General features: G+C 43.0%; 1 protein-coding gene across 8 annotated transcripts in view; it reads right to left on the reverse strand.

Annotated features, from left to right (window-relative positions):
* The window catches only part of AGFG1 (ArfGAP with FG repeats 1), a 38,322-nt gene extending 30,452 nt beyond the window's left edge, over positions 1-7,870 (reverse strand). For 3 of the 8 annotated variants that reach the window (XM_063338403.1, XM_063338402.1, XM_063338405.1), the window contains exon 1: positions 7,432-7,870. In XM_063338403.1, coding sequence (XP_063194473.1) covers positions 7,432-7,598 — 167 coding nt within the window. In that variant the 5' untranslated portion in view covers positions 7,599-7,870. The remainder of the gene's footprint in view (positions 1-7,431) is intronic. The other 5 variants (XM_063338408.1, XM_063338406.1, XM_063338404.1 and 2 more) reach the window with 2 other exon arrangements.
* Between the last annotated feature and the right edge of the window lie 4,527 nt (positions 7,871-12,397).

Raw genomic sequence — 12,397 nt, forward strand, 5'->3', positions numbered from 1 at the left:
CTAGTTGTAAATCAAAGCCACATCTACGTCACAAATAAATAACACTTAATAAAATACTGTATTATCTAAGGTGGGTGTTTGGGGGTTTTTTTAAGTAAATACTCATTTTAAGACAACACAACTTCAAAAAAAATCTGACAGAGTTCCATGCAGTTAAAATTCATTATTTCAGAGCTAGTACTAGTATTAGGTTTGGTTGTTTGGGTTTTCCGTGTTTGTTGGTTGTGTTTTTTTTAAACACCTTCTTGATCTGTGTACGTAATTAACATTTCACTAAGCAACACTGTAGAATCACATAATAAGTGATAGCATAGAAACAAAGTTGTCATCCACCTGGAATCGCACATAAACATGCTCCATCAAATATAATATGACAATCCCTGTCCCTTGCTGTTACAGTTAGTATAAAAGTGGTTCTGTCTACCTTAGTCTGTTCAATTTACTCTCCTATTAAGAAAGATACACAGTTAGATACTTGTAAACTACTTAATGACTCCTTTAAGTTACGGTTATTCACTAACATCCACGTGTTTTTCAGGAGAGCTGGTATATCTAAACTTTCACACTACCTTCTACTAGAAATTAATTTTTACAGTAAGTATAGTTTAACTGCTATATTGTACCTATGTTTACAATTTAAAGACACTGCACAAGTTATTTAAGCAGTACCTACTCTACACTGATCTACTACAGCTCTCCAAAGCATTTACATCAGCAAACACTCATCTTCAGTTCCAGTAAGCAGCAGTATTAAACGTACTTAAAGCATAGACTAGATTTTGTTTAGCCTAACTAGAGACTTCTCACATGCTTCTCTCTCCAGTGAGGACTGCTCTAGAGTTAAGGTTCAGGTTATAAAGTTCCCCGATTTACACATTATATCCATGATACGGGATAAGATGAATTCTATCAAAACAGAAGGAAGACATGCCCCACTCCTAAAGGTCAGATCACAGAAGCATCAGATGCATTGCATGATGAAAGAGAGCATGTTGCCACATTGGTGGATCAAGAAGATTGGAAATCATGAACATAACTTCAATAGCCATAAATGCAAACTTAACTATCAAGCTGGAGTATTATATGTACAAGTAATTTTTATGTTTAACATGGCAAGAGGTGGAGGGAAGCCTATGAAAAGCCTTCTCTTCCACTAAAGCAGTGTAAGAAAGACTGCATCAAGGAATTCAAGACAAGAGGCTACATTATACAGCATACAAATACAACCCAAAACATAGGCATTATGTCCCTTAGATAAATTACTTTGATTCTACCACTAGAACAGCTAACCCCCCCCTTTTTTTTTTTTTATTTTTTATGACTTCTAACCAGCATGAGCCACTTTCAATAACATTGTACCCCTGAACTGATTAGAAGCTCCCTAAAAGAGAGCAGATGTGGGATTTATGAAGCAGAACTCTAGGACTAAGCCTAAGAACTAAAGCTACTCTTACTTCAAAATCCTAAATTATTTTATAGCCTTCCGTACCTACAGAGATTACTTGATGACCCAAATGATTCACAAACAACTCATCTACATATGGAGGAAGCTTACTGGTAGACAGCCAAGTACAATTATCCCTTATGAGGAATTAACAAGTCTTCTTTTTTATAGGGAAAAAATATATCTACCACTGGCTTTGTTTCTTTCTACATATTTGACAAGTGTTTTGCACAGTTCTAATGCTTTACAGTATTCCCTGTTTAACACGGGACAAAATGGATTATAGGCCCTTAGTCCAAAATAATAATGCCTAAATCCAAATTGACCCTGAACAAATATTCACAACCTGCACCCATGCATCAGTGCTGGTTACTCCCTTCTCTACTACAGAGCTCCCGAGGAGGCCAGCAACTGAACCTACCTCAGCACTTAATCCAGATTGCAGCTTTCTCCTAAGAGGCCCTTGGGAAAGATGACCGAGTAAGACTATTCTGCCATCTGTGCTTATCCGGCACACCATAGCTAGGACATCTCACACATAGATCCCACTCATCGCTGCCAACTTCTTTGTACTCAGCAATGGTTATTTCTGTGGAATAGCACTGTGACCACAACTTCCAGCTATGAGATTACCCACTGGTGCTCCACTGAATCAGTCCAAGCTTCTAGTGACACAGCCTATCATAGGGGCAGCTACAGAGAACGCAAGCAGAACATGAGATCTCTGTTCTTCAGAGAGCATTGTCAAAACTGGGGCTCTCGCAAACAAAGGAAGCTTTAAGGTCACCAACACAAGATTCTGAAGTCTGGCAACTGAAACATTAAACATTCAAAACACTGTCAACGAGCACTAAGCATTTGTTACTAACATAATTTAGTAGCAAATTATGGTTGAACTTGTGATTGTTGGCAGAGCAGCCATTCCAGCATTTATCTCAAACAAATGTCAGCAAAGTTGTCTGCAAGGAGGGGAAAAAATTTAAAAAAATAAAAAATTTAAAGTGCGCTCTACTGGGATAGAGGGTCACTTCCGTGGGAGGAACAATGGGCAGACAGCTACTCAACACCACTAGTGTCCCCCTGTATCAGATTCTAATGTGATCAAGTCTAAGCCAGCAAAATCTGATCCCTTAAGAAGCAGGAAGTTAATGAAGCAAGTCAAATACCAAGCCATCATAGAACACCCTACATCCCCAAGTGTCTGGAAAACAAGCTTTAGAAAACCCAGTGTCACAGCATTCGTTATTATTTCCATGATATTGTTATTAGCAAAAGAGAATATAAGCAGTACTGGCCATTCCTCATAATTGTAGACCTCCCTGGAGACCCTCCACCATCTCACAAGCTCATTTATTTTTAACAGCAAAAGGCTCACACACACATTTAAAGCACAGTCAAGGTTAATTTAACTTTTCTCTTGAAGAAAAAAAAACACAACAACAAAAACCAAACATCCTTTCTGAACTGCATAGTATTCACTGTGGTAGACATTTCCTTTGCTCTCCTGCCATGCCACTGAAAACAAGAAATACAGTAATACAGGAAATACCTTTAAAAAATGAAAATATATATGTATATATGCACACACACATAACACCCAGAGTCATTTCCCAAATACGCTCCAAAGGAAAAAGGACTGGAAAGTCATGCCAACACAGCCAGAATCACTTTCACTCTTAACACTTTGTTTAGACCATTTTAATTTCAGCAAAACTTATTTTGGGGAAAGGGACAATAACTCAACACCACTGCAAAGATTTTTTTCATTTGTTACTAGCATCTGCCATCAAATACTCCCATCTGACTGATACATAAGTTCCTCACCCTGGAAAATTTTAGATTTAAAATTTCAACTAGGAATGTTATAAGCAGCCAAAAGAAGGCCACATGTTCCAATAATTTTAAGAAACAACATAAGAGGGCTTTAGCATTCCCCACAGTAGCCATATGTTCTAAACATTCTTTGTTGCTCCTTCCCGACACAAGCCAGAAACACAAACATCTGAACAGGAGACTTCCTCAGTAAGTTGGAACAGAGGGAATAAAGAGGGCAGCAGCAAGGGAAAGGGTAGGAGAAGTGTCCTAATTATCACATCAGCAGATATTTTAAAAAAAGAGTCAAGATTAAATAAAAAATTTCTATAGTACAAAACTTGTGCAAGTGGACTCTTAGAGGAACAGTAGTATTTTCCATTTGAGAACCTAAAAACATGTTAGCTTTCTAAAAGTTAGAAGCAGGTTGGCCAGGAGTGGTACAAAAGTGCTTGAAAGCAAAGATACACACAGCCAGCTGAGAAGCAAGGCAAAGAGGCATTTGATAAGACAAACGAAAGGATGTCACTGTCAGCAGGACACATGGTAGCATCCAGAAACACAGCAGACATAGCTACCAACATAATCCTTTGAACCAAAGGACTTCTATCAAACTAAAAGAATCTCTCTGCCAACATTTCCCAAGGTGCAGTTTTTTTGCTACAACAGAAGGATGTCTTCTGCTTTTTTATTACCGTAACACTTGACCTGAAAAGGCTGCTCCTCTACAGCATCTCCTCCAACTCCTGGGGAAGAAGAGATTGTATGTATACTTGTCCGTATCCTATATTCTTGTCCAACACCAAAAAGTTGAATTAGCCACAGCTTCTGTAATGTCAGTGTGCTTTTTTCCACGTGAAGAGAATTTAAATACAAGGGGACAAGCAGAGGTATTTTACAAGGAAGCCACTATCCACACCACCATCCATGAACTTTCACCCGCATACACCGTTTTGCACAGCAAAACTTTTGCTCTGGTAAACCCAATCTAATGGGAAAACTTAAAGCCTATGGAAAAGGACCTCCTCTATATTATTCATACTTATAACTTGCCAAGACTCAACCTCCAACATTAAAGTCACTAGCTCTGTCATCATTTTTAGCAGTACTCAAACAAGCTAGACGTACTATTTTTGGAAACAGTTAAGAAAATGGTAGTTTTTTTAAAGCTAAATCTAGTAATAAATAGCATCACTCTCTTTCTACACATAGAATCATTCATGGAAATTAATGATGGATCCCAAATGAAGGCTTAGAGTTTGAACAGACTGTCCTTGCCAGGACAACAAGTAAACACTTCAGAAAACTTGCAAAAAAACTCAAGTTAGCCTTCAGATTTTAAAAGTTTAGAGTTAACTGTATCTAGAACAACACGCCTGTCTAAGACAATATCAATGTTAGCAACGATTTTTAATTAACTGAGCAACCTTTCTGAAGGAGACTTGTTAATGTATTAATATTTTAATCTTGCATTGGGCACTTCGTACTTGAAAAAACTGGTCCAGTCAACTCCACGAATACTTCCTGTACCAGATTAGAAAAAAATTAATTAAAACAAGAAGCAATGCAAGTCATTCACATAGCATATAAACAAGATGAAGTAATAAGATTATTAAAGCCTTACAGTAAAGCAAGTATTATGAGGCAGAATGCAAGCTGCCACTAAGCACTACACAAGCCACAGTACTTTCACATTTATTTGCCATTACTTGGTCTCTTCCCAAGTCATTTCCCTCCACTATGGAATTCTACAGTGAAAAGCATTTAGAAATGAACAAGTTGTATGAAGGACTATTCTGACAGAAGTGTTAAAAATAAGTTTCTAGTTACGAAACAGACATGACCCATCTCTACACTGTCTCGTCACTAACAAAAATATCCCACTGACTAGGTTCTAAGGTGTTAACCAATACATATGATCTTGCACACTTAACTTATGAAAGCATTTCCAAGTCAACATGAAAGAACGAACCCAAATTTACTTCAGAAGAAAACTTTAATTCCTCTTAACAGTCCTTCAACTCCAGCTTTAAGTGTAGGTGTTACTAGCTGTAAGAACTAAAGATGTTGTTTGTGGTTTCTTTTTTATAGCAACACAAAAACTCTGCATATTTAGAATGAAAGAGCTATGTGCATTTTATTAACAACTGTTCTTCAGAAAAAGTCTTCCTCTTTTAAGCATTTTAACATCCAAATGATGGCCAAGTTCACAGCAAGTGACAGCCGTCCCCTGCTCAGTGGCTGTTTCACTGCATGTACATCTTTTTGGTTACTGTAAATTGGACTATGGACTTAAGCAATCCATACCTCCCAGCCAACAGATAACACGAACAAATGCTACTGAAAACCCATGGGAAACAGCTCAGCAGCACTCATGATATCTTTGTCTATTAAGGTCAAGAAGTCTAAAATAAAGGAAAATATCCTCACGGAGCAGTTTCATCATGCTGTCAGTTTAACCAGTAAGAACATGTGCAACCATTAAATAAGCTCTGTGCAGCAGCTTAAAATAGTTTCACATGCCAGCACAAATAACAGTTTGCTAACAGAGCAAACAATAGCCAGAACAGGACGATTAAGTAGCATGTATATGTCAAAAACTAGAGTCTCTTTTCAGTTCCACAACCCGAATGTATTTTCTGTATTTGCGTCAAGTCTGTTCAAAAGTCTACACAAAGTAGAAGTAAGAAGGAAAAAAAAAAACAACCAAGACTAATTAGCTGTCTAGTAGTATAAAAGGCAGCTTGTTCCATGTAAATTCAGCACAGAACTAACATGTTTGCTTTGTTCTGAATCTCAATATAATTACCAACTTTGTTCTAAAACACCAGACCTTACTTGGAACGCCTGTGTGGGATACTTAGTCCTTCTTAGTAAGGGGACAGAAATTAGTTCAGGCTCCTGAATGGCTTTTATGAACTCAAAACCCTTACAAACACAAATCTATATCCTTTGACATACTATTTATTTATTACTTTGGCCACTCATTGATTCTGCTCCATGCCATAAGCACAACGCCACAGAAACATAAACAAGCAAACAGATTCAGCTACAGAAACAGTAACACTTGAAGACAGCGGGGTTGGGGTTTTTTTTTTCCTTCTAAATTATGAATACGTAACTGAAATTCAGAACTGACTGATCTCAACTCTTAGTTTCATACACACTATCGCGGAGGAGGAAGGGTGGAAAAGGCAGGAGGAGTAGGGGGAGGCCCATTCAGGAATGAGGAACAGGAAAAATGCAATACACTATCAAGAGCCAATCCCTTTCTAAGGTTTACATATATATATAGTCTATAGGAAGTAACAGATGTAAGAAAAAAAAAAAAAGACTTCTACTACTTTCCTGATCAAGTATATTAAACTATTAAGGCTAGAGTTTATCCTCTAAGCTAGAGTTTCGAGAGCTGTCTTACAAACTACTGGCAAGCATAATTTGATACACAAAAGACTTGGCTGGTAATTTAGATTAAGATTTTTAAACGTTAATCTCTGGATTCACGATAGGGTTAGTCTCCTCACGTCTTCAAGACTGTCATGAAAGTGAACTGTTCAGCCGTGTGCCCCTTCCCTTTCCAAAAGCATTCTCCACACACTTGTTTAACTAACAACACCCGCGATGATCGCCGGGGGGGCGGTGGTGGCGGCGCTCCCCCCCCTTCATGTCCGCTTACACTCCCTACGTGCAGGAAAACACCTCCTCCGGGGCAGCGGGGGACGAGCAGCTCCCGGGCTGCCGCTGCCGGCCGAGGCTGCCGGGCTGCCCGGCCCCGCGCACACACACCCCCGGCCGGCAACCGCCACCTCCCGCACCGGGGCATTTTTTTGGGAACACCCCCGGGAAAGCCTCCCGAGTGCCTTCTCCCCGCCCGGGGCAGCCCCCCGCCCGCTCCCCTCCGACGTGGCTGACCCAGCGCTGCCCTGCGGCGGGAGGGGGAAGGAAGGGCAAACCCAAGGGGGAGAACGGGCCGGCGCAGCCGAGCCCAAGGCGAGACGCTGCCCCCCGCCTAACGGCTGCCCTCGCCGCCGCCGCCCCAGCAGACGCGTCTCCCGGCGACGAAGCCGGCGAGGGGCGGGGGTCGCCCCGCCGGCACCGGGGCCGCCCCCCCCCCCCCCCAACCCCGCTCCCAGGGCGGCCGGAGGGATGGAGCCCCCCTCCCCGCCCGCACTCACAGGATGCCGGAGCAGGAGGTGCACACGAAGCTGCCCACCGTCATGTCGGTGTAGGTGGGGCCGCGCTGGTCGCAGTCGAAGCACTTGCGGTTGGGCGGGAGGCTACTCATCTCCCGCAGCAGCTTCAGGTGCTTCTCCTCCTGCTTCCGCTTGGCGCTGGCGGCCATGGCCCCGCCAGCCAGGGGACGGCCCGGCACGGCGCCGGGCCCCGCTCACACACACCCCGACGGCGGCGGCGCTCCGGGGCCCGGCCGGCGGGTGAGGGGGAAGGAAGGGGCGGGGAGGGCAACCGGCGCCCGCCGATGAGCCGGGGCGGGAGCGCGGTCGCCGCTCGCTCAGGCCGGCCAGCGGCACCGCGAGAGGGGGCGGGCCGAGGGCCGCGGCGGCGGAGGCCGGCGGCGGCACCAGGCCCGGGGCGGCTGAATGACGAGCCTAGGCGGGACCTGCGCGACACCTTTATGAGATCAGGGAAGGAGATGGCGGCGGCGGAGCCCAATGCCGGCGGCAGCGCCCCCTCTCGCGCGGGAGGACGCACGCCCCTCCCGCCGCCACCCCGGCCCGGGGGAGCAGCCGCCGCCGGGGCCGTGTCACCTGGTGTGACCCGGCGGGGCAGGGAGCGAGGTGGGGATTTCTGCGGGGAGCGGTGCGGGAACGGCGGGGCCCCGAGGAGAATCCTCACGGGAAAATCTCAGTACGGCCCGCCTTTTCCCGGGGAGGGGAAGGGAGGGGCCGCCCCCTCCCCGCCGTGTGCTCGGGGCGGGCTGTTCCGCCGCTCCGCCGGGGGGCGCCCTCTCCCCTCCCCTGCACGGGGTGGGCGCGAGGCGCGGCCGTTGGGGGTGGCGCAGCCGTTGGGGGCTGCGCGGCCGCGGGTCTCCACAGGCGCCTCAGGCCAGGGCGGGCTCCGGCCGGCTGAGACGGGGAGCCCGCGCCATGGCACAGCGAACGCCGGCCTCACCCCCGCCACTCCCCGGGGCCTTTTAAATGGCCCTCGTCTCCCAAAAGTCTGGAAATTCAGTAGTCACGGTGGCTCGGGACAGCAGGGGCTGAGGCAAAGGTAGTCTTGGAGCAGGCTCGGCTAAACCTCGCCGGCCACGGGGTGACTGCCGCGGGAGGGCCCCGTCGGTCTTTGTCGGTGAGATTTTCAAAAGGCAACAGGAATCGTGAGGACAATGTTGCTATAAGTCTCCGTCTTTTTTGTTGTTACAGAGATAAGCGCACAGTTTCCCCTTGGGAATTTGGCTGTCAGTGCCCGACTGGACGCTTCCCTCCTCAAAGGAAAGAAAACCGAGCCAGCAGTCACGTCTATCTGCTGATATCCTTGAGGAACCCTTGGCTCCGGCTTGAACTGAAGTCTGCCGCCGGTCAACAAAATATGTGTTTGTTCCTTACAAAGGTGCCTAAAGGGATGTTTTTCAGCAGAGGGCAAAGTACTTTTAAAGGAAAAAAAAAAAACAAACAACAAACCAATGTGCTTTGTAATTCAGTGATTTGATTTGCAAAACTGCTTAGCAACGCTACGTATGATTAAAATCTTTTAAGGTTTAATGATTCCCAGTGGTGTGTATTTAGGGTCAAGTTTTGCTCCTCTGACGTCAGTACATATGTTAGCGCTAGCTTTTGTAGGAGCAAGATCTGATCCACTGTATTTTCCTCATAGTTTTAGTTAAAAAAAGCCTAGGACTAGGTGTTCAGCATCAGTAATTTGGCATTTCTCCTCTGATTCCTCTGGACATGCTGATCTACATGGGCTGATCAACCAGTCCTAAGTTTTAAACCCAGAGTATAACACAATGGTCTCAAATTTGTCTAATACGGATGGCAGGAGCTGTTCATAGTGAAAAATAAACATCACGAAATCATTAAGTAATCACAAATGGTTAAACAGCATTCTTGAAAGTAAACATGAAATATTTCCAGTCTTGTAAGGACCAAATTCTCACTGCTCCCTCTGTATTTTCACTTCCCTCTGAAATGCTGATATTCTTGTTTTTCAAATTTCTTTCCTTTTTCTTTTCTTTCTTTTTTTTTTTTCCCTTGGTATGAAACGTACTAACACTGGAGATTTGCCAATGACCTAAACAGCCTGAAGTCAATGACCTAAATTTAGAGGGGGGAAGAAAAAAGTTTAAAGGTTAAAACCAAGGGGTTTTTTCCTGTAAAATACTTTGGAAAGCGATGATTGGCCACAACACCTACCATAGCAGAGAGTTGCTACATACAGTTGGGCTTTGTTTCAACAAGAGTCAAAGGTGCTTTGTAACTGAAGTGAGAATGTCCAACTTCAACTGCTTGTGTCGTGAAAGTACCTACATGAACATCACATAGCTGTTAATAAAAAAGATACCATTGTCATTGAAGTTGTCATTGTCGTTAAAATGTGGAACTGAGCTCCCAGGGAAAATCCTAGTACTGTTTAAGTCTGCCACAAAGTTCAACAGGAGTCTTACGGATTTGATATTACACCAGAGCAGGCTCTAATTTCTTTCATGAAGAAACGGTTCTGCCGTTATTCATGGTCAGCACCAAGATGGGCGTATCCTCATCGATGAATTACCTTTATTAACATTAATTTGGTTTACAAATAACTCTAAAAATACGAAGCCTCTCCATTCTGTATCTTATAGAGCCGCTTTACCCCAGGAAAATACATAATGAGAATTCAGAGGGTTGTGAGGATACGCCCTTTTGCAAAGATCATGAGCTCTGTGGGATTTGGATTCTTCTAGAGACTGTGAGAACATCTGCTGCAAATCTTGGGGGACTGCAGTCCAGCATCTCTGTCTTCCCATCTTGTTTCCCATGGGAGCCGGTGCTTGAGAAATACCTACGTATAAGTGTCTGTGTTACACTGTTGACATACATAAGTGTGAAAACTGGCTACATTAACTTCCAGCCTTTTTTTACCTCCCCTCAAGCAATAATGTAACTTGTGCTGCTCCTCCACTCCCTTTTCTGTTTTGTGCTGCTCACAGCTAGCATTAATTTCCTCACAGCAGATGGCTTGTTCTTTCTCTAAATTACTAAGGGAAAAAAAATGCACAAATAATACACATGAATAGACCCTCTACTCTTCAGCTTTACTCTTCGGTTTTCTTTTTCCAGATATATTTTTCTGTTTCTCTGCCCTAGGACCTGAATTTCCTCTCCTACAGCTTCTCTCTACAAATTTGTTCTTCGTTCTCTCCTCCTGACGACCAGACTTTTGTGGTTGGAAATATACTGGCCAGCTGTTTATTCCAAAAGTGCTTAATCCCTACTGCACCTGCTACAGCTTTTAGCATTAAAATTAATTTCTTAACAAGAGGTAAAACAATGATTTTGGATGCTTGCAACATTTCTCTTTACATAAGAAACAGACTTAACGGTTACCCCAGTCATGGGTAATAAAATCTGAAAGACGTTGCTTCAGTAAGCCCTTAAAGATGGGCTAATAGGGTATAAATTATAATATACAAGCACATAATCTAGGGGACTTATTGTCACAACCAAAAGAAACAAGAGTCTAAGAATGTACATTTGGGAGATGAATAAGACATTCTCCGTTTGTCACTAGGATTGAGGTCAATAATATCCATCTTAAAGCAATTAACCCAGCAGGCTAAGTGACGTGAAAATTATCATGCTGAAAGACTAATGGGCTATTAAATCCATCTGGCTTCACTACTGATGGGCATATAAAATTAATCGTGGGATTAGGTATATCGGATTTGCGGTAAACTGCTACTGCGATATTTGTATATGAAGGATTTTCTGAAAATGCTAAGAAAGAACGTAGCAAGTGTATCTGGCTGGAACGTTCACTGATAAGCACTATTAAAGATTCAGTCAACTGAGCATAAATTAGTGCGTCTGGGCCTGGCCTTATTTAAGCTGTAGCTTTTTGTTAATAAATAGATATATTTTAGTAAGAGACCTAAACAAGAGAAAGTCATAGTAATGTTTTTATAAATCATTATTGGTTGTTGACAGTTATTTAAATCTAGAAAATTTAACTGCAGAAAATGGTCAAATACGATTGAATTACAAAATTGTGTTTATTTGAAATGCCATTTCCCTTTGACATTTCCCACCCACTGCTGACATTAACATAATAGAAAAGGTAAATGATGGATAGCCCTGCCTTTCCTCACAACAGCTTTGTAGGAAACACATCTCCCAATAAAGAGAAAGGCACCGTCACATTAGCTTGTTTTTTTGTAACGCACAAGTTAGTGGTCTTTATTTTTTTTTTTAAAGATCATGTTTTATTAGTGTGACATACACCTAATTCCTTCTGAGTGATTTTCAGCCACCACAGCGATGAAGGACTGAGATTCAAAGCAGAAGTGCTGGCTCTGAAGATGTTGTAGAGGAGGCTGAAGGTATAGGGTGAGAGATACAAAAGAGCTAGCAGAAGAGCTGTAAGTATCAAAAAGATCAAAAAAACATAGACAGAAAAAGCAATTCTTCTTTAGTCTCCTCTCTCAACAATTTATGACCTATCTACTATATCATTATTGATAGAACAGCTTTTACAGTTTCCAAGTAAGACAGCTTGAAGCTGCGTTGAGCCAGGTATCAGGCATCCATAGCAAGGCACACAATCTCCTTGCTGCAAAGTAAACTAGAATTTTCCTACTAATTCAGTTGAATCTACTTCAAGGTTCTTGATGGGAAAGGCTGAGATTTCCTGGCTGGCCTCCCATGTAACACCAGTAATCTTGTACACCTACCTCTTTTGACATCTTCAAGTTAACTAAACCATTAACGTCTCTGTTGTGGAAATACTCTCCTTAGGCTTTCTTTATCTTCTACCTTTGTTTTCTTCTCATAAAATAAACAAAAAAAAAGTATATCCATCGATAAGATAAAAAAAAATCTGTTATTGAAATTTTAGCTGTTTAGAAAGTTGTTCAGAAGACTGAGCAGCTTCTGTGTTACTTAAGTTGTGCTTACAGTTGTTAGTTAAACACTGTGCACTCCTGGC

This window comes from Chroicocephalus ridibundus, chromosome 6 (assembly GCF_963924245.1).
Source record: "Chroicocephalus ridibundus chromosome 6, bChrRid1.1, whole genome shotgun sequence".
NCBI classification, from domain to species: Eukaryota; Metazoa; Chordata; class Aves; order Charadriiformes; family Laridae; genus Chroicocephalus; species Chroicocephalus ridibundus.